The sequence below is a fragment of the Pipistrellus kuhlii genome, unplaced genomic scaffold (assembly GCF_014108245.1).
Source record: "Pipistrellus kuhlii isolate mPipKuh1 unplaced genomic scaffold, mPipKuh1.p scaffold_m20_p_13, whole genome shotgun sequence".
Classification (NCBI taxonomy): Eukaryota; Metazoa; Chordata; class Mammalia; order Chiroptera; family Vespertilionidae; genus Pipistrellus; species Pipistrellus kuhlii.
This window is the reverse complement of record NW_023425438.1, coordinates 17,998,934-18,020,336: the sequence shown is the minus strand read 5'-3', so window position 1 is coordinate 18,020,336 and position 21,403 is coordinate 17,998,934. Positions and strand designations below refer to the sequence as shown.

Sequence of the window (21,403 nt, the reverse complement as noted above, 5' to 3'; positions counted from 1 at the left end):
TCCAGCATGGGATCAGATGGGTGGGTTCCTGTGGGTGGTACACGCCCACTGAGCCCTTTCTTGTAGGGATGACCAGGTTGAGTAACTTAAGTATCCCAGGGTCATGCCCCCAGTCCACACTGATCCTCCCAGGCTGGAAACAGTGGAGCTGTTAATAAAAAGATTATGTTGAGCTCTCTGTACAGATGACGTAGGCAGGTACATATACCCAACAAGCACCATGCCCTGCACTGTGAAGTAAGAGAAAAGAGGGGTGCTTCTGAGAAGCCTGTGGTCCTGTTGGAGATAAGATTGATATGCCTGAAGCAGAGAACAATTAAATTCTAACCCACATTTTAATAATAAGAAATGACAAGTAAGTTAGAAAACCTCTCTCTCTTCATTTCCCACCTACACACACACACACACACACACACACACTGCCTTTTAAATGATTTTTGCTGTATCCATTTCCATTTCCCGACAGTTATATGATTAGGCATGTTTCTGTGAATTAGAAAGTTTAGATCCCTCCTTCAGTCATCCCCCTACTCACACCATTGCCCCCCTTCAGTCTGACTTAAAGCCATAAAATACTTCTGCCTGCCTGCCTTTAGTTCTGTTTGTATGAATTAAGTTGACAGGATAAATATTCACATTCCCAGCGACAGGCTGAAACAATGTTTGCCTGTTCTGCCCAGTGAGTCGAGAAAAAAAGGGGGCCTGACATCACCCTATACTGTACATTCCCGGCATAGATCATTTATTTAAGTCCCTGAAAAAATACAGATGTTTTACCAGCCGAAATAAAATCCTGTGTAAACACTGAGCTCGGAAAAATGTGGCTCTGACTTAGTTGTGGGGGTTGGAGAAACAGGGCGGGGGAGAGGGGGAGAAGAGCTAGGCAAAATAGCAGATGCAGAAATTTTATACTTGGCTGAATGTGATAGGGACAAAAGTGTTTGTCCCCAGCCTGCATGCTGCAAAAGAAGAATAGAATTTGTTTTTAAGAAAATACAGTTGCAAACGTGGATAGGTCTGTTGCTCTTCAGAGTTGGGGTTGTCAGTGATTCGATACATTCAACCACATGCTTCTGACCTCTGAAGTGAGTGTCTTTTTTTTCATTGGGGTTATCCTTTTTCCTGCCCTGCCTACCCTGGTCCTGTTATTGCTGGAGCCCGCTGGTTCCTGGCACTCACCTGCTGTTGACTTTATAAGGGGGGAAACTGCCTGGAAGCCATGCTTGGTGAAGAGGAAAACCCATCTCAGCGTCGCATTCCCAAACAGCCATCTATCATCTTGATCTTGTCTAACACAAGTCACTATTTTAGTCCAGCAGCATAAACCAGACATATTTTACTGGTGCAGTGCAAGCTTTTTCAGGATCTGCCTCATGACTCTTCTTAGACCTGTGGTATTTATTCAAAGAGCATTACATTTGCTCTGTGGAGTCACTTTTAAGATTCAAAGCTGCCAAAATGGACCCCATGTTTTGCACAGATGGTTGGAAACTCCCCTGAGTCTCCCTGTGTTTAGAGTGGGAATGGGGGTGGGCAGAGAGTAACTGCTTCCAGGTTCTCCAAACTTTTCTTAGATCCTCCCAGAGTTTCATTTAGACATGCATCTCAGGGGCCAGAAGTCTAGCCCCTTCCTTGTCAGGGCAGGGATGATCGCCTCATCTCTCGACAGTCCCAGCCTGAAGTCCCAGCCTGAAGTCCCAGTATGATAGTCCAGCCTGATAGTCCTGAGCCTGTGACGGTCCCAGCCTGTGATGGTCCTGATGATGCTGTTCAGTCTGCACTCAGTTGCTTGCTGTGTGCTTTTGGTCTCTTTCTGATGAATCACAACTGTCTTAAGTCAACACCACTTTCTCCCGATTCTTTTGCCGAAGACCCCTCCTAATCCACTCAGCTTTTCCAAAAGGCCTCCCATAGCTGCAGGTAAACAGCTGCCCTGCTTGTCCCAGTGTGATCAGTAGTGTACTGGTTAGTAATGGCGAATTTTGTAATGAAAGAAAACACAATAATTTCAAGAGAAACATCAAAAGTGCTTTATTCAAAGTAATGTCCATCGCCAGCTACACATTTCCCCATCTTTCAGTTAATTTGTGGATACTGTCCCAGTAGAACTTTTCTTGTTTTGAGGAGGACCATTCAGAGACCAAAATTTCCACTTCCTCATACATTGTGAAGTCCTGCTCAGAAAATGCATGTGCCATCTATCAGAACAAGTGGTAATCTGAAGGAGCAAGGAATGGTGAATACGGTGGTTGGATTAATACTTGCCAGGCAAGATCTTTTAACGTGTCTTTAACAGTGTGTGAAGGTGCACCATCATGAAGCAAAATTACTTTGCTGTGTCTTCTGGAACATTCTGGTCATTTCACGATCAAAGCATGGTTCAAATTGGTTATTTGTTGTCAGTAGCTATTAGTATTAATCATTTCGCCTGATTTTAGAAGCTCATAATACCACACCTTCCTGATGCCACCAAACGCAGAGCATTGTCTTCTTTCTGAAGCGATTTGGCCTTGCAGTTGATGTTGATGGTTGACCTGGATCAACCCATGATTTGGTGCATTTGGGATTCTCAAAATAAATAAATGTCTAAATAAGTAGATAAATCCACTTTTCATCGCCAGTCACAATTGGATGCAAAAAAGACTTTCTTTTGTGCTGTTGAAGCAACATTTTACTGATGACTTTTCGGTTTTCCATTTGATGTGGCACCCATTTTCCTTCCTTTAAAATATTTCCCATTGCTTGTAAATGATTGAAAAGTGTTTGCTTAGCAACGTTTAATCTTTCTGTAAGTTGTTTTTGAGTTTGACACACATCTTCATCCAATAATGCTTATTTGTTGGTCTTCAAACTTTTTTGGTTGATCTGGACTTTCTTTGTCTTTCACATAGAAATCATCACTTTTAAAGTGTTTAAACCAGCATTCATAAGTATCTTGAGTTGGAGCGTGTTCACCATAAGCTTCTGGAAGTATATGATAACTTTCAGCAGCACTTTTCTTCAAAATAAAGTAATGAATTAAAACTTCCCACAAATGCTCACTTTTTGGCACAAAATTCGACATTTTTAAGTGTAAAAATATGAACACCTTCAGCAAATTCGACATGTGAAATTTTGAAGCTTGTTGTCAATACAACAAAATAGCATACATATTTAGTCACAAAAATATCAACATATGTTTAACTCCATCTATTGAAAAAAATCCACATTATTAACCGGTACACCTAGTATTAATAGAGCTCCTCTCCACTCTCAGAAGACTTCCTGGTTTGTACAATGTACTGCCTTCCCTAGAGTAGTTATCACTGGACATTCCTAACCAAACTCACTAAACCCCCTTCCTCATTCCCAAAACGGCTACATGTGCTCCTGTGATCCCTGCCTTGAAGGGTGGGCCTCCAGCACCAGCTGCCTCAGTTCCTAGTCTCTTTCCTGACTTTCAACTCCATGTCTAGAGCAGTTGCCAAGCCCTGCCTCTTTGGACTCCAAAGTCTCTCAAATGTATCCTTTCCTCTTCTTTCCACTGCTCCTATTGTTTAGATTGGGGTGAGGTTGGGGTGTCACACATTCAGTCCTGTCTGTGTCAGGCAAGTAAGTGAACGAAGCGGGGGGTGGATATAAAATGCCACCCTCTTGATGCATCTTTTGTCTTCAAACTTTTGATGGAGACTTGGGTTCAGTAAATATAAGTGAGGGGTTGGAGGGAAAAACATGAGATAAGTGATAAACAACCTTGATACTCCACCCAAGCGACCTGGGTACTGGTCAGTAGAGGGGACAGTGGAGACCCTGAGCATGCATTTCTTGTCAACGGAGCCAGCTGCTGCTCCTCAGCCCAGGCCTAATGGCTCTGTGGGAGTGTGGCTCCAAGGTGGCAGATGTTTTGATTTTACAAAAGAAATTGGAGCCCTGACCGGTTTGAGCGTCGGCCTTCGGACTCAAGGGTCCCAGGTTTGATTCTGGTCAAGGGCATGTACCTTGGTTGTGGGCACAGGCAGCTGATCGATGTTTCTCTCTCATCGATGTTTCTGGCTCTCTGTCCCTCTCCCTTCCTCTCTGTAAAAAATCAATAAAAAAAAATATTTTTTTTTAATTGGAAATCAGGATGATTTTGATGTGAAATCTCCCAGTTCATAAAAAATAGTTTAACAATATTGTGCAGATCAAATAAAACATCTGCAGCCATTTTTGTCCAAAGGCTCTTGGTTTTCAGCCTCTGGTTTTACCCCTCACCACCTCCTGACTGGACTATTGCAATAGTGTTGGTCGTGTTGCCCATTAATCCAGCCTCTACACTGCCCTGCCCTTTGCCCCCCAAGTTACAGGTCTGATCACTTAAAAGCTATTAAGAACAGAACACACATTCCTTGATGTGGCATTTAAGATCTGTGTCCAGCTCTGTCTCCTCCCACCCTCCACACACACCCTGGCTGTGCTTTCGTCACGCACAACTACCTGCTGTCCCCTGAGCAGCCCCAGTATTTTTAACTAGCAGCTCTTTTTAGAACAATTTTAGGTTCACAGAAAACCCGAGCAGGTCCTCCCAGTCCCTTCTCCCCAGTTTCCTCTTACTATGAATATTTTGCATTAGAGGGTACATTTATTACAATTAATACACTGAGATCATCACATTTTCATTAACTAAAGTCTATAGTTTATAGTAAGATTTATTCTTTTAGTTGGGAATACCAATATTTTAAGACCCTTAAAAATTTTTTTTTTATAATTCATGTTTCTCTGTTTGTACATTGTTCTCCCAATTCTGGCAGGATTTTTTTTCAAGGCCAAATATGAATGTCACTTTCTACAAAGCCTTCTCTGACTGTTTACTTCAGGAGTGGGGGCCTGGAAGGAGGGAGCAGGCAGAAAAAGGAAGAGAAGTAACTTTTTTTTTCAGGTGCCTAGTGTGTGCCAAGTACTGTATTTTCTTTTAAATCCCTCTGTAATCCTATAATATGGATGTTATTATCCATGTTAACCTGTTTCTGTGAGTTGCCCAAAGCCCTAATAGTAACTAGGTTGACGCCTGTGTCAACCTGACTCCAAAGTGTGTGTTGCGCCCATTTTTCCCCCCTAGGGCTGCGTTCTTACCGCTAATCTAGCCTCCTGCCTTCCCCACCAGATCAGAAATCCACTGGAGTGCGAGTTACTCAGCCCAGTGTCTCCACTCCCACGAAGGGGGTTGGGGGGCACATACTGCAGGACCAAACCCATGAGCTTGTGTCCTAAAGGCAGAGTTAGTATCGGAAGAGACACCAGATACTGACATCAATTCAGCAAATGGTGGTTGAAATCCTGCGGGGTGAGGTCAGGAAGCAGAGGGAGCGGTGGCGGCTGTATCTCCCCGCCAGGCAGAGAGTCAGGAAGCTGTTGATTCTCCATTTATCCAGAACTAGAATGTGAGCTGCAGAGGAGCAGGGACTCTGTTCTCTGCTGTGACTCCCAGGACAGTCCATAGCGGTGATAGCTCTTTAATAAATATCTGGCCGGAATGTTTGATTCCCACCCCAAACTGGGGACACGGAAAGTGACTCCTCGACTGCTCGCAGCTCTCATGTGCGTTCAGTTAGTCATCAGTCCCACTTCCGGCAGCTTGGGGCTCTCCACGTTTGGTGCAGGGCAGCCCTGTATTATAGGCAGTTTCCAAATTATCCCAAGCCTGGGCTCGACCACACTCCGAGTTCTCCGTTCCTGGTGAATGACCAGGATCACAATTGTTGTGCGGTGTGTACCCACGGTGACAGGCTGATTTTCATAAACTAGAGCTACGAACCGTTTCAAAAACAGCCTTGTTTTTGCCAAGTAAGGTGAGCAAATATAGGACTAAGTTTAAACATCCATCAGGAGTTATTTTTGAAGCGATTGCTTCTAAATGAGAGTCATTTGAAAATCTCACAGCTTTCTTTACAAGTAAGTTCCACAGTCATGTATTTTGCTGGTGTCTGCTGATTAATTACGATCCTGTGACACCATGAAAAGCCCTGGTGGTTGGGTCTGTGCAGCTGTGGAGGAAAGTGAAGCGAGGCCCAGTGATGTTGCCAAGCCTTTCAGGCTGGTGGGATTCAGGCAGAGGAAGGTATTTTTTTTTCACTCTGGCAGTCACCACAGAAGAACAGAAGCCCCAGCCAGACCCATTCCTCCAGACTTCAGGACGGGCGGTTTGGGTCCCCAGGGGGGTGTGGTGAAGCAGTGATATTCGATCTGTTGCTTCTGAAATAACAGGCCCATTATTAGAGAAAGCATTTTCAGTTTCCATTAGGACATGTGTGCATTCTCCTGTCCAGTTACTTCTGTTTAGAAAAAAAATAGTGGTTACATAATTTTTTTTAAAAGATTTTTTTTTTTTTAATTGGTTTTCAGAGAGAGAGGAAGGGAGGAGAGAGGGAAATGTCGATGTGAGAGGGGGGACATCAGTTGGTTGCCTCTTGCATGCTCCTTACCGGGGACCGAACCAGCAACCTCTTGGTGCATAGAATGAAACCCAACCAACTGAGCCACATGGGCCAGGGCGCAGACGGTAAATTCATCACAATTTCTTTTTTCTCTAAACAAAAGGTGGTCAGTATATATTTGTTGTTGCTAATTACAGATGTCTGACCCCAGAAAACCTGCCGGCTCCTACTTATTTAGGGTCTGATGACTCTAGGTTTCTTTTATCTTGGCCCCTTGCTCTTCTCTACTCCGTTCCATATATAACTCTCATTTATGCCCCTCGCTGACATGAGAGGAAAAAGAAAAACTTGAATCTTATTGCTGAGAAAGAGCCTCTGCAGCTCTGATGAAGGATACAGTAGGGAAAGAAAACAAACTGCGTTTTAAAATAGCCTTTCCAAGTTCTTCATGTGTTTATCTGCACTTGCTTTGTTCACCCACCTCCTCCTTGATTAAGATAAGGGCGACTGAAGGATTTCTGTGACATGTGTCTCTCTCCTTGGCGCTGGGTAAGGTCAGAAGATCGCATCCAAGCCCTCGTCCACTTTCTTGCTCTTCTGCAGGTTTGTACTCCTCGTTGACGTCATATCGGAGCGTGAATCCATGACACACGCAGGTGGGCACGTACACTCGCTCGTGCCCCATGTCATGTGTCTGCTGGAACTGTGGCCTCTGTCCTAAACATAGGCAGCTAGAGATAGAACAGGATGGGTCTTTCTCCGCTTCATTATAATATAACGTCGTGTAAGAGTGAGAAAGTGGATGTGTCTGCCTTGCTGCCTCCACTCCTGACATCTAAGCAAAGATCTACTAAAAAATCTGAATAGTTTACAGACGTCGCTGTGGAGTGTTTGCAAAGGCAAGCGTCCTTGTGGCCTGTTTCTTTAGCCAAGCCTGTTCCGATAAACCCAGACATGTAAACCAGCTAGATTCTCAGGCCCTTAGGCTTTAAGAGGTTACGTTCTTTATGAGTGACTGCTAACATAAGAGAAAGATGTTTGCATTTCTTTGCTAAGATCAACTTCTAGGTTGTTTGTAACTAATAAGCTCTCGTATCAAATGATCGTCTGCTCACCTTTCTTTGGAACCATGTGTGGAACCCAGAGCACAGGTCCGTGGGTTCCTTGCCACTTGCTAAATCCTCCAAAACCAACAAGCTTTCTGCAAAGAGAGCTGAGCCACATTCTGCAGGTGTCTGTTTTCTTTCAGGGGAATATTTGGAGGAAATCTAAAAGGGAGGAACTTGCATTTAGAAAAAAAATATATTTTCACAGCAGACATTGCTTTTTCTCTCTCTTGGTTTAGGTTTTTCATTTGTTGCAAGCCTTCTCAGACTCCAAACACAGAATGAATGTGCACTTTCAGCAGGAGCTGGCTGATGTTGCTGTTTGTACCACAGCCAAACTCTGGCTGGCCAAGAGGTATGTTACAACCCCTCATGAGCAAGGAGTTATCAAGGGTTAGGAATACATTGGAGAATTGCTGTTTCTAGTTGTGGGAGTTTTAAACGTCATTGGCATGAGTTTTCTAAACTTATTAGAGTATTTATCTTTTTAGAACTTTGGCTTGTGGTGAAGAAAGAAAAATATTTTCTTGACAATTTTTCTAAAGCTGCTGTGTGGCTGGGGGGCATGTAATATGGCTTTTTATCTCTCCACCAATCAGCTTATTTTTATTAATACCTGCTACATGCCCAACCCTGTGTTAGATAGTATAACAATGAAAGGCCGTACTTGATGAAATCGTGGGGTACAAACTCTTTGGTATTGTAGCAACTCAGAGAGTAGAGATTGATGTAAGCCTTGAGCAGGCACTGGGGGATAGATGGGCATGAATATGAAGAGATGGGCATTGCCATTTTAAGTAGAAAGTACAATAGAATAGCTTGAGTAAGCAAGGCAAAGAAGAGTAGATACATTTTGTTCTTCCTCCTTGCCATTAGTTTATTCTAGAACTTTCCCACTTTTCTGTGTGAAAAACGGAGTGAAAGAATATCTCATTTACTTCATAGGAAATGCTCTCCATAACACTGTGTTCAAATCCATGTCAGACAGTGATGTTGGGAGGAACCCAGTGTGTCCTCTGTCAGTTCCAGCAGAGGCAGTCTAGTGGAAGACCACATGCTACCGCATCCCATGCTGCGTATGTTGTGTTTGATTAAGAGTCAATATGTTGGTTGCCTAACATAACGGCCTCTTTTTTAATTTTTTTTTTTTTTAAATATGCTTTTGTTCACTTTTGTTGGGCTTCCCACCTTATATGGCAAAGCAAGTGATAGGTAGTTTGAGGCCTGCAGTTGAGTGTAATCCAACAAAATACTGGAGATGTGTAGTAAATAAATAATTTCCATCCCATATGCTAAGTGTGATAATAAATGTATTTACATTTACATGGGCCAGACCCTCCAGCTATTATTTCTAGGTTATCAGGAAATCAGGGCTCTCCAGCCCAAAGGAGGGGCAGGGGAAACCCAGCATTTCACCTTTCAAGAAATGAGAGGAATTTTGCTTAGTGGCTAGGGCAGGGAGGGGTATTCTAGGCTCACATAATGTCTTAGGCAAAAACATGGCAGTATAAAGTGGCAGAGTGAGTGTGATAAGGTACATATGGCAGAAAATAAAGCTGAAGAGCCCTGGCCAGAGCGGCTCAGTTGTTTGAAGCATTGTGTCATATACCAAAAGGTTGTGGGTTCAATTCCCACGTCGGGGCATATACCCAGGTTGTAGGTGCAATCCCCAGTCGGGGTAACCAGTTGATGTTTCTCTCTCACATCGATGTTTCTCTCCCTCTCCCTTCCTCTCTCTAAAATCAATAAAAACATATCCTTAAAAAACAAAAAAGAAAGGAAAGGTAGCGGAAAAAATACTTGAATCACACATTAAAAAAATTCTAAAGGAAACCTTTAATGAAAGGGAGCCAGTGAGGGATTTCTCCATGTGTGGATGTGAGTCTCCATATTTCTCTAAGCTCCTACAGCTTTGGACAGGAATATTGATGGGAAAACTCTTTAGTGTCTAAAATGCCAATAAAGTGATAGTTAATCTCTCATTTTTAGTCCAATTTTTCTCTCTCTCTCTCTTTTAAAGAGTAGGAATTGATGGCCCTAGCTGGTTTGGCTCAGTGGGTAGAGCATTGGCCTACGGACTCCATTCCGGTCAAGGACACATGCCCGGGCTGCAGGCTTTATGCCCAATAGGGGGGCATGGAGGAGGTAGCCAACTGATTATTCTCTCTCATCATCGATGTTTCTATCTCTCTCTCCCTCTTTCTTCCTCTCTCTGAAATCAATAAAAGCGTATTTTAAAAAAGAGGAGGAGTTGATGCACCATAAACCACTTCCATGGGCCTAGTATAGTTTGACTTCTGTGTGGCTTCTAGACAACTTCCCCCAGATGCTTTTTCAGAACAAGGAACTGTTGATTACATTTGTGCTCTTCTGTGTTTACCAATTCATAGGCCAGACCCTCCAGCTATTATTTCTAGGTTATCAGGAAGTCAGGGCTCTCCAAAAACCATGCTGTTGAAACCCCTGCTTCTAGCTTTACTGGCCCAAGACAATACTGAATCTCCTCTTTTTAAAGTTCACTGAGGAAGGAGTTTCTGCCCCCTTAGCTTGCTATCCTTTCATGGGTTTCATAGAAGTTCTTCATTCACTGGTTTGATGGGCCAGTTCCTTCTGTTTGGATAAGAAGAAGGACACAGAGTAGCAGGCCAACCATCTGAATGGGCCTCCATGTTGTGCAGTGCCTGAAGATGGATGGCAAAGCTGGAGAAGTCCTCCTGGCCTCCTTTGACCTTCCCTTTGGTTCCACTGCAGTTTGCTAATCAGGCTTTTCATCATCATCATCATCACTCCCACCCATCTCCTCTGATTTTTCTCCATGATTTTCCAGCCCTAGAAAACAAAGGCATGAATCACTGCAATTCACTGGGTTTCCACCTTCCTTGCTGAGAGTCCAGGAAAGCCACTTATTATGTTTCCAGTACAGTCAACACTTTATTATCCAAGTGTGAACTTTACACTTCGTGGGTGGTCTGTAGATGGTTCCTAACACCAGGCTTCCTCTTACTGCCCAACACGCTTTTACCATATTAACCAGCATGTGTTCGGGGCCTAAAATAACGTTTGGGAGAAAAACACATTGCCAGAACACAATGCATTCCAAAGGCATGGATCAGTTTTTCTGTATTATTCACACCATTGTCACAGTAACCTTGAGGTTCCTGCATAAGAAAGTTTATAATAGGATATAAGTGATGAAGCCTCAGTCTATCACATGCCTGCCCTATCCCTGAGGTCCTCTTAAGAGTGTTGCTATAGGAGGTGTCTGTCTGCATTTACAGCTCCTTGCTTGCATGAGCTCCAGGTCCTAGTGGGCCCTTCTCAAAGCCAACCCTGTCTTCGCATTCTCACCTGCCTTTCCCGGAGAAGACGTTACAGTGTACAGTATTCCAGCTTCCTCTGCTGAAGGGGCTCCTTTATGTCCCTCACAGTTTACACATGAAAGAGGAATCAATGTTCCTTTGTGTCCCCTAAGAACTTTTTTTTTTTATCTTTTGACATAAACTATGAAACATTAATGTTATTTGGGGGGGGGGGGGGGGGTTGGTTTAAATTTTAGCGCCAACACCTTTTCCCCCCTCTCTTTGGTCATCAGCCTGAGTTCATTCAGTCCAATAAGTACAAAAACATTAGCAAGGATGTCATTTATTTGTCCTTTTCTGCCGGAAGAAGAGCGTGTGTCTTTAAGTTCTTTGGAGCCATTGGATAACCAGTTCAGTTTTTTAAATTTTGACCCAGAAATTGGGGCACATAAAATAAAGACTTTTGTCATATATTTCTGTTTTGACTTTGCAAGATTAATAGGGATTTATATGAGGTGATTAAGCAATAGCCATGGAGTTGTTGGGGAATTTGGGGTGATGAATGGCCAGCTGGCAACATGGCCTGAGCGGAGGACTGGGCTTCTGCTCTTACAGGCCGCTTTTCATTCCAAGATGTCAAAGTCTTTATGGAAATCAGCTCATTAATCCTGCAAGTCCCTTTCTTCCCCTTTTCCTCCATTCCTCCCTCCTCAATCCAGTTTACTGTCTCTCATGGTGTGAAGGCAGTTTACCATCTATTGCAGGAAAACTAAGCTGATCCAGATCAGAAACAGTGAGAACAGGGGTCAGCCGTTGTCCCAGAGAGGCTGGCTGTGGGTATTCCAGAAGAGGGGTCAGCACAGTCCCAGATCACGGCCTGTCTGCCGCCCTGGCTGTTCGCAGGCTCCAGCTCCACTGTCCCAGCTGGACCATAGGCTCTGCCTGAATAGGAAGGACGTTTTTAAAGTCTTGTCAAGCCCTGGCTGGTGTGCTCAGTGGTTAGACAACAACCCAGGCACCAAAGGGCACATACTTGGGATACAGGATGCATACAGGAGTTTCACATCTCCCTCTCTCTCTTCCACTCTCTCTCACTCTCTTCCCTTCCTCCCTCCCTCCCTTCCACTCTATAAAAGCAATGGGAAACATATCCCAGGTGAGGATTAATAACAACAACAACAACAATAATAATAATAATAAAAGCCCTGACAAGCAGGACTAGGAAAAGTTTTATTTACTTTGAGAAGATTACTATTATATTAGGCTTAACATTTTTTTAGATGTCAATTTGGCTATCTAGTGTTTCCCTCAGTTATAAAAAGAAAAAAAAATAAGTGTGGATGTGCTTTATTTTAATAAATGTGGTGAACTAAATGGACTACCAAACAATATAATGAATGATGTAATGAACAGGAAGAAAGACATGTCCTACTAAATCTTTTCTTTTTTTTTTTCTTGATTGTCAGTGTTGTATATGCTTATCATAGAAAATTGGTCAAGTATAAAATGTGGAAATGAAGTTAATATAAGTCTATTTTTTTTAACCAACAACCAGAGGTTTTTAAACAACGGATGCCAGGTCTGACCTTTGATTTTTTTTGGTTTAGGGTGTTGCCCAATCTCCAGGAGATTCTAAACTGCAGTCAGATTGAGAACTGATGATGTTTTCTTGTGCATTCTTGTGTCTCAAATTGCCCCAAGGGAGGGGGTCAAGGATGAGTATTGGGTAAAATAGCAGTCATGCTAGAGGGCACTTGTATTTTTCTTTGAGACCAATGATTCATTGGAGAAAGATGGATTGACAGTTTCTTTAGCCTGCTTCCCAGGAGATGTAGCCATTAAAACTTCAGTTCCACAGCTGGGCCAGTGTGAGGGCCATACTATTGTTTCATATATGGATGGATTTCTGAAGTTGGTTACCTAAATTATGTCAATTGCTCTTAAAAATACCAATTTAAATCTGATACTCTGTTGTGGTTGATTATCCTGGAAGTTCATGGCCCATTTTTATTTTTTGAGGTGATGCTTAAATAAAATAGATGATTCTTACATCACTTCATTCAACACATACTTACTGAGCATATTAAATACTACAAGTGTTTATTTAAACCACCACGTCATTGTAGCAAGGGCAACAAAATAGAGTCTTGTCAAGTGGAATCATAGGCCTAGAACTTCAGCATTGAAAGAATCTTAAAGGTTATTGTCGTCTACTCCCATCCCCGTGCAGATGGAAAAGGGCAGCCCGGAGAGGTCAGGGGGACCGCCCGTCTCACACAGGTACCTGACAACAACAAGCGTTTGTTGAGGACTTAGCTCCTTGCTCCGTGTTGTGCTCTTTGTACTGGGCCACATTTCCTCCATCCGTCCAGACAGTGTTTTTATGTCAAGGCTTTGAATGGCAGTTAACTTAGGCATTCTTTAGAGCAGTGCTTCTCAGGCCGTGGTATGCACATGAATCACCTAGGTATCTCCTCAAATGAAGACTCACATTCAATCAGTCTAGGATGGGGCCTGAGACCCTGCATTTCTGACAAGCTCCAGGCAATTCCAGTGCTGCTGGTTTAGAGACACAGTATATATATTTTGAAGGCCAAGGGTCAGAGTACCAGGCACTGTGATCATTCAGCCCCCTCTCTGAAGTATTCCCTGCCTTTACACCCTCATTTTCAAGGGCTTGTGACTGGAGCTTGGAGCCATAGGATAGGACTGAGCTACTGAAGGAGTCATCCCAGAATTCTTTCCCATCCACCTGGGATGACCTGCATTGAGGAATTGCATGACCTTAGCACTCTCCTAGGGAGTTCACACTCCCTTGTCTGGGCAGCCATCCCAGTAGCCTCAGTGCCTGGGGTGGAACCAGTGCTTTGTTGGTATGCAGTAAGTATTTATCATTTTGAAAAATAACAGCCTGATATTCTGGTGAGAAAAACAGGCTCTCAGGACTATAAGAACAGGTCCGAAGGTCACAAGGAAAGCAACCTTGGGAAATAAATTTTTGAATAAAACAGAGCTGATGCGGGGAAAGAGATGGTGGAGGGAGCTCATGTTTGTTGAAGACGTAATCTTTGTACTATACCTAATGATTTGTTATCCCAAGTTAGTTCTTATTTGCAAGAATTATTAACTATATGATCCGTCTCCTTTCCTCTACAGCTTCCCCCTCAGTGTTCCTGATACTCCCTCCACGAGCTCCTCATTGCCCAAGTGCATAGACTTTCAGTCACTTCTGCATATCCTTCCCTGTCCATCCTCTCATCTGTTCTCCCCATTTTCCTTCTTTCTTACTGATCCCCACTAAGCTGAGTGGTCTGCCCCTTGAGGGCCTATGGATTTAAATGTGTATGGAAAAAAAAAATGCTTATAGAGACAAAGCTAGGGCTTGCTTTTGTGTGGCAATCCTAGTTCTTCCCCAGGGGGGTCTGTGGCCAGCTGCAGAAGTTCTGGTTTAGGATTCTGTTTTGCTTTACAGCTGAAGACAGCATTTATTTTCTAACCGCCAGATTTATTCACATAAGAGACTGCGCTTCCCAGGCAGAAATACTGGGGTTGAGGTCTGATTCCTCTTTCCCACTGTCCCTTAGCCCTTCCCACATCCCTCCTGTCTCCTGGCCCGGTCCCCTCCCGAAGGAAAGGTCCCTCTATCGTAACTCCTCCACTGGAAACAGAGCCCTCTGTTCTTCGCCACAGCTGCAGGTTGCTGTTACTCCCATGCTGTTGAAATGAATCCAGTCAAGAAGGATTGTTAAAATATTCAGATGATCATGTGGCATTTTAAGGCTATCATTTGTGGTCCCTGCCAATTCTTGAAGGGAAGCAAGTCTGAACAGGGGTGGTTAGTTACATAGCAAGTTTCCAGGCTAGTTACATAGCAAGTTTCCAGGCATTGCTGGGGGTTGGGTTTTGCTTATGGTTTGTTTCTTCTTTGCTCTTTCTTTTTTTTTTAATCAAAATAAAAGTTTTTCCAGTATTTTCCCCCCCCCCTCCCTTTTTAAAATTGCTTTTTCTTTCAAACCCTCCAGATTTTATGGGAGAAGAAGATTCCCATTAGGATCCCTCTTTAATCCTCAAACTCAGCCCATTCAAAGTCTCCTTGAGCCGCATGCATATTTGAATGATGAGAGAAATGAAGTTGGTGTATTTTAGACCCAAGCTTGTTGACATTTGTTTGCTTCCCTTTCAGACCTCTCAGGAATGTTTAAGGTCATGATATCTCGGAATGAGATCCTGTTTGTATTTTTTAAAAACAGAGAGAAACATTAAGTTAGCATATTTTAACCCAAAGCAATGGACAAGGTGAAAAACATTTTCATTACGTAGTCCTTTCAAAAATATGTCAAGTCTCACCCTTACCCATGAGATTCAATTGGTTGCAGCATCCTCCCATGCACCAAGAGGTAGCAGCTTCGATTCCTGGTCAATCAGTTGCCTGTCAGGGCACATATCCATCTAGGTTGTAGGTCCGATCTTCGATCTCCAATGGGCACAAGCACAATCACACCTCTCTCCCCATAAATAAATAAATAAATAAATAAATAAATAAATAAATAATTAAAAATATGTCAAATCTTGAAGGAATACGCTGTTTGAGTAAAAGTGAAGCTGGAGGATATATGAGGTATTTCTTGTTGACAGACTGAGCTTATGGAAACTCGTTGGTTAAGAGCAGTCAGAAGCGGTCAATATATTAAACTGAGCCTTTGAGCAAGTTGCCCAAGATCAAATTTTCTTTACACTGCAGTAAGAAATAAAAATAACCCTTTGATGCATTGTACATCAAGAATTCAATCCCCAAATGCTGGTGCTTTCTACTTTTTGAATATAGAAATCTGCAAACCTAACCTGGAGATGGTAATTAGTTCAGAAGTTATTTGTTTGGCTCCACTTGTAGCTCTTGGCTTTTTGGAAGATGCGTGCAATGCTGTCATTGCCCAGCTTCTAAGCGACTACAGGCTTGAAGTGTCTTCAACACATTTTCATCACATTATGTAGAACTCTAATACAGTGGAGGTGTTTCCTTTAGCATGTAACGTATTCCATCTTTTTGTTAAATCAGTAGCTTGGTTACCTTTATTGAGCCATTCATTCCCAATTAATTCAAAGCAATTCATATTCACAAACAGTACAAGGCAAAGCACAGTCAGGAATATAGAGATGAATATTTTCCCAGTTCAGAAACCGAGTGCATAAGACAAGTATGGATTTAATGACTGTAAGTAAGAATTTGTTAAATGCTGGCATGAGGCCACAGTATGTTACAGGAGCCAGCTTGTGGGGGTAGGAATATCAAGGAAGTCTTCTAGGAGGAGGAAGGCGTCTTTAAAGGCTTGGTGAGATTCAACTGTTAGATAAGATTGTTTTTCTTAGATTGGGGAATGAGTGAGGTTATACCAGTCTAGAACCTATGTTGCTAAGTAAATTATGCTGGTCTCATTGCCCAAGTACTCCAGGAAGGAATCTTAGTACAGTGCTCAGCTTGTGGGAACCACTTTAGACGTATATAATGGAGTCTCTATTATCAGAATTTATGTTATGTTCCAAACTAGTTGAAAAGAAAGCTTATCCGTGTGAAACAACCAACATTGATGTCCTTGTAGAAGTTCTAATTCCATAGAATATATAATAAGCACAAAAATTCAGATAAGAATGAGGACTTGGATAGTCAGGGAAGGCTTGCTAGGGTAGGTAATGTTTGAGATGGTTCTTAGAGCATGGGTGTGATTTGTAAAAACCAAAAGTGGTGGGAAAGAGCATTTCAAGATGGTGGACAACATGTGTGATGTCATACTGTAGAGAATGCATATGCTATATTATGGGCCAGTGAGGAGACAGAGTTGAAGGAGACAAGCATGGTGTGTTTTGGCAAGCAGTACAAGATCTGATAAGAGACCGGTTGTGGCAGGCCTTAAATGTCAGCCAGAGGAATTTGGACTTGATCCAAGACTTAAAAGGAAGTCAATAAACTCAGGCTAACACTGGCAAATAGGCTGCTATCTCCATACACATAAGACACCCTGAGGAGTGTATTAAATTTTTCCAGCCTCTCCTATGACCAATAAAAATTTTAGCCCTTCCTTGTGGTCAACAGAAGTCCCTAACAGGGAAACCTGGAAACCCCTGTTGCCTATCTGGACAGCAGGTAATGGGACTAGAGATGCTGCCTGATACATGTTCTCAAAATTGCTCAGAGGATCATAGAACCAAGAATTTATAGCAAGAAAGGGAATGTAGAGATCATCTAATCCAGTGGAATCCTTTCTTCAAACAGAAACTTAAGGGGAAGTTCAAGATATTGAAGATAGAAGAGATGGGAAATATGGTGCAGGCCGGGAGGGAGGCCATTGGTAGCCCCAAAAGAGACTAAGCATAGCACTCTGACTCCCTATTTCAAAACAAAGATCTAATCCAAACCAGTATTTGTAGATGAGGAAATAAACAAAAGGGGCAGGTGATTTCTTCCTACTTGTCAGATGTGGCTGACCCTGGAGATGGCCCCTCGTGAGGGATGTAAATTGCTTCTTGATCCACTTTCTTCTTCCATGCAGGTTGATCATCCTCCTAGAAAATAGTGCAGCTATTTTCTGGGCTGCCCAAGGCCCTCTCTCCAGAGCTGCCCTCCTTGGGCAGGGACTCATGCTCTAGACTAGCAGTCGCCAACCTTTCGGACCTCATGGACCACCAGTGGTTGGCGACCACTGCTCTAGACCTCGCCATTCTCAGCTGGCTGGCTGCTGCTTGATCTGACCAACAAATCATGCTAACATGTTACTAAGTCCTAGTATGCAAATAAATCCATTCTTCTGGGTCATACAATTGTTTTTTCATTATTGGTCTTTTGGAGACTGTACCTTTAACTGAAGTCAGTCACTCTGAGTGCAGGTTTTAGGTAACACCTAGACATGGCGGGAAGGCTTCTTTAGGCCTAATTTGGCCTCCTGCTTCCCCGCTCTCCTATGAGCTGACTCAGCCTTGGTACATTTGGCCTGCATGGTCAGGCTTCAGGCTACCTCCAGGAGGGCTTGTCGGGCATGTGGGCTGGTGTTATGTGAATGGGCCAAGGGAGTGGCTTTGAGAGAGACCCTCCAAAGCCTGCTGTCCTCCTGCTAGTGATGCCCATCCTTCCTTGGCCAAAGGACTGGCCCACCTAACTTCAGGAGCTTCTTCAGGGCTCTGAACCAGAAGGGACTCTCATCAGCCCACGGCCCTCTGTTCCTGGGTGACACAGAGAGGGTCGCTTGGAGAGGCACTCAGGGGGTGGGAAGCCTCTAGCCTGTGAACGCACCTTCTGACATTGAGGAGAGGCAGAGTAAACTCAAGGTTAGCAGGTCTGGGTTCTGGTCCCGGCTCAGCTACTTAACCAGTGATGTGTGGCCTGTAATTTGGAATCGGGGTGGGGTCTCAGTTTTTACCTGTAAAGCGGGATGTTCTAAAATGACAGTGTGAAATAAATGAGGGCAGAGAGGGACATAGTGAGTAATGGGTATGAAAGTATAAAAGAGCTAGATATAGAAATATCTGTTGTCAAATAATTAAATCTTTATCAGCATAATCGGCCATGTTGAAAATAGGCCTTTGTGTTGACCTCACAGAAGCAGCTGTTCTCAGAGCCTTGCCCTTCACCAGCCTGGCTACCAGGACATAACACTGGAGCATGAGGCTGCAAACCAAAATACACTTGTTTGGCACAGCGTCTCACTTTTCATCTGATTGTGTTTGGGACACGCAGATACAATTTGTCTGGAAAGCCTTGATGCTATTCTTGGTGGTTGCCCTGATTTTTGGGTAGGTCACTTGAGCTGTATGAACTGCTTTGTGGATTTGTAAAAATGGGAACAATAATGCCCTTTAATAATATTTTTCTTCTTACAAAGATAAAACAGGAATCTTTTTTTAAGATAAAACTTTTAATAAAGTGAACTTGATGTTATTATTATCATTATTACTGTTATGGCCAAAGCTAATGTCCAAGTATATACTTTGCCAGGTTCACATTAGCACAGTTCTGTTGACTGTCCTGTTTGAAATTCTCACCTTCTGCCCTGCCTGGGTGGCTCAGTTGGTTGAAGCATCATCCCATACACTAAAAGGTTGCTGGTTCAATTCCCGGTCAGGGCACATATCTACGTTGCAGGTTTGATCTCCCGTTGGGGTGTGTACTGGAGGCAACCGATCAATGTTTCTCTTTTACATGATGCTTCTCTCTGCCCCCAAAACCTAATTCGTCTCTCTCTACAAAGCAATGGAAACATATCCTTGGGTAAGGTTAAAAAAAAAAAAATCTCACCTTCTCAGGAAGCTTCTAGAAGTTTTCATTCACCTCACTTATTTATCTTTTTTATAATCCTGGGGAGAAAGTAAGGTTTGAAAAGAAAAGAGACTTCTGTTAGCATTTTATATAATAACTGAAGCTATATATCCTCCAAGCCCCAAACTGTATAATAAAAGTTCTCTTGGATACTACTTTCTCCCATAATTCCTAGCACATAGCTTATTAAGTTATTAACCAGCAATTTCTCTGGCAGCATATTAAACTTTACTTTTAAACAAGTCACAGAGGGGGGGGAAACATGCATCTCTCATAAAAGGAATAAAAAACATACACCCTCTAAAAAGGTTTCCCCAGGCTTTGAACAAATCCCAAGTCCCACACAAGGTCTCTTTTTCCTCATTCTCTGCACATACTTGAGCGTTAGCACATTAATGAGAAAAAGATGCCCCATAGAACGATGGAAAAATATGAGGGCCCTAGGGTGTGAGAGGGCATTTTTCAATGCCTCAGAAAAAGCAGGTGACCCCAACTGGAGGGAAAGGCAGAGCCTGGGCATTGAGGTTGTGGGCACCTCATGGGCAGTGGCATTCCCAGGAAAACAGAGCGGCTGTGACTTCAACCCAGACCCAAGCAGTACTTCCTGCAGGCTGCCTGGGCCAGGCTGAGGGGTACCCGGGACCCTGGTAACATGGTTAATGCCCTCTGCTTCCAGACTTCATCCCCCAGGAATAAACGCTGCTTTTCCCGGGGAAGCCACTGGTGCTCCCTAGTGCATGGCTGGGACGCTGGGTTCCTTCCTGGACAGACTCACAGCTCATGTTTCTTGCTTTGTGCATGGCAGCTCAGTAAGAATTCCCTATAAGTTGGTCAACCACCAGAGCAGGGCACGAACATGGCTTCACTTCAAATGGAAAATCCAAGTAGGAGGGCAGCTTATACGTGTGGGTTGTGAGTATAAACACTTGAAAAGCCCCAGACCAAGAAAGGCTGGGTGGAAGTTGGAGCACAACCTACAAATGCAGCTTTGCCATTCCCCCGCCTTAGGGAGGGCAAGGTAAATGAGCAGACCTGGGTAGCCAGCCAGGCCCGGCCTGCCACTGCCAGCTGGCCCCGTGTTTAGATCTAAATTCTGGAAGTTACAGTGGGGGGGAAATAACTTGTTTAAAAATATATATTCTGCAATTCATGACCATTTGGCATCTCGGTTTAAACAAATCCCCTATTGTTTCTCTAAGAATGCCATATGATTGTTGCTTGGCTGTGGGCTATGGTAAAAATGGAAATCAGAAGGGAGAGAGGAGTTCTCTTTGTGTAGTTGACACTTCCACATTTGTATGACTGAATCTGGCCTGCATCAAAGACATACCTCCTGGCTCCTCACCGCAGCAGCTCTTCCTCTTATAACCAAATGGAAGGAGGGGCAGCGGCTGGCCTGTGGACAGCTACCACTGCAGAGACTTGAGCTTCCTACACTACAGAGATGGCAGCGTGATCTCTGGGAGACCAGAGGAAGGTCAGCACAATGTCCTCTGTCAAAGTCAGCCATTCAGATGCCCTCGGAGGCTGTTTCCTAGAGGTCAGGCATGACTGAGTTGTGTGTGTGTGTTTAATTGATTTCCAAGAGGAAGGGAGAAGGGGAGAGAGAGATAGAAATATTAATGATAAGAGAGAATCATTGATTGGCTGCCTCCCATACACCCCACACTGGTGATGGGCCCACAACGCAGGCATGTGCCCCAACCGGGAATTGAACTGTAACCTCCCGGTTCAGAAGTCTACGCTCAACCACTGAGCCATGCCAGCTCGGCTTGACTGAGTTTTAAATAAAGGAAATGGTGACTGGACATTGTCAAGTGGTGGGGTTCATGGGAACCTGTTATAGACTGTCTTTCCCTCTCCCTCTACTACTGCTTTCCCTCCATCATACTTTTTCTCTTCTCTTCCCCCCACCCCCCACTTCTCATCTGCCTTCTCTCTCCCCTTGCCCCACCCAGTTTGCCTCTCTTTTTCTGGTTCTCTTTCTGCCATCCTGTTTCAGACCTGGGGTGGTCCCCAGAACATAGCTTCAATAATTCCACTGCTGGCTGTGTGGTGAGAAGCTGCCCGTGCTTTTTGCCCATTTTAGTTAAGAAGGAGAGGAGATGTGAGTGGGAGTGGGCCCGTGTAGAGCTGAGACTGGAGGATGACCTGCGATGGGCTGTGATGAGCTCCTGCTAGGAATCAAGACCCAGGGTCATTCTAAGCCATCAGGCTTGGCAGCTGCACCTGTTTGATTTTCTGGTCATCATTCTTCCCTGCATGTGGCACCCCCCCACCTGAGTACCTTTGCTCTTGATA

The 21,403-nt window shown here is 43.7% G+C and overlaps 1 protein-coding gene across 4 annotated transcripts in view; it reads left to right on the top strand.

The window, feature by feature from the left end:
* The window catches only part of THADA (THADA armadillo repeat containing), a 283,517-nt gene that overhangs the window by 186,227 nt on the left and 75,887 nt on the right, over positions 1 to 21,403 (top strand). For all 4 annotated transcript variants that reach the window (XR_004987407.2, XM_045580694.1, XM_036435157.2 and 1 more), the window contains exon 30: positions 7,738 to 7,853. Coding sequence is in view for 3 of the 4 variants with exons in the window: in XM_045580694.1 (XP_045436650.1) it covers positions 7,738 to 7,853 (116 nt within the window). In the remaining variant the exon portion in view is untranslated. The remainder of the gene's footprint in view (positions 1 to 7,737; positions 7,854 to 21,403) is intronic.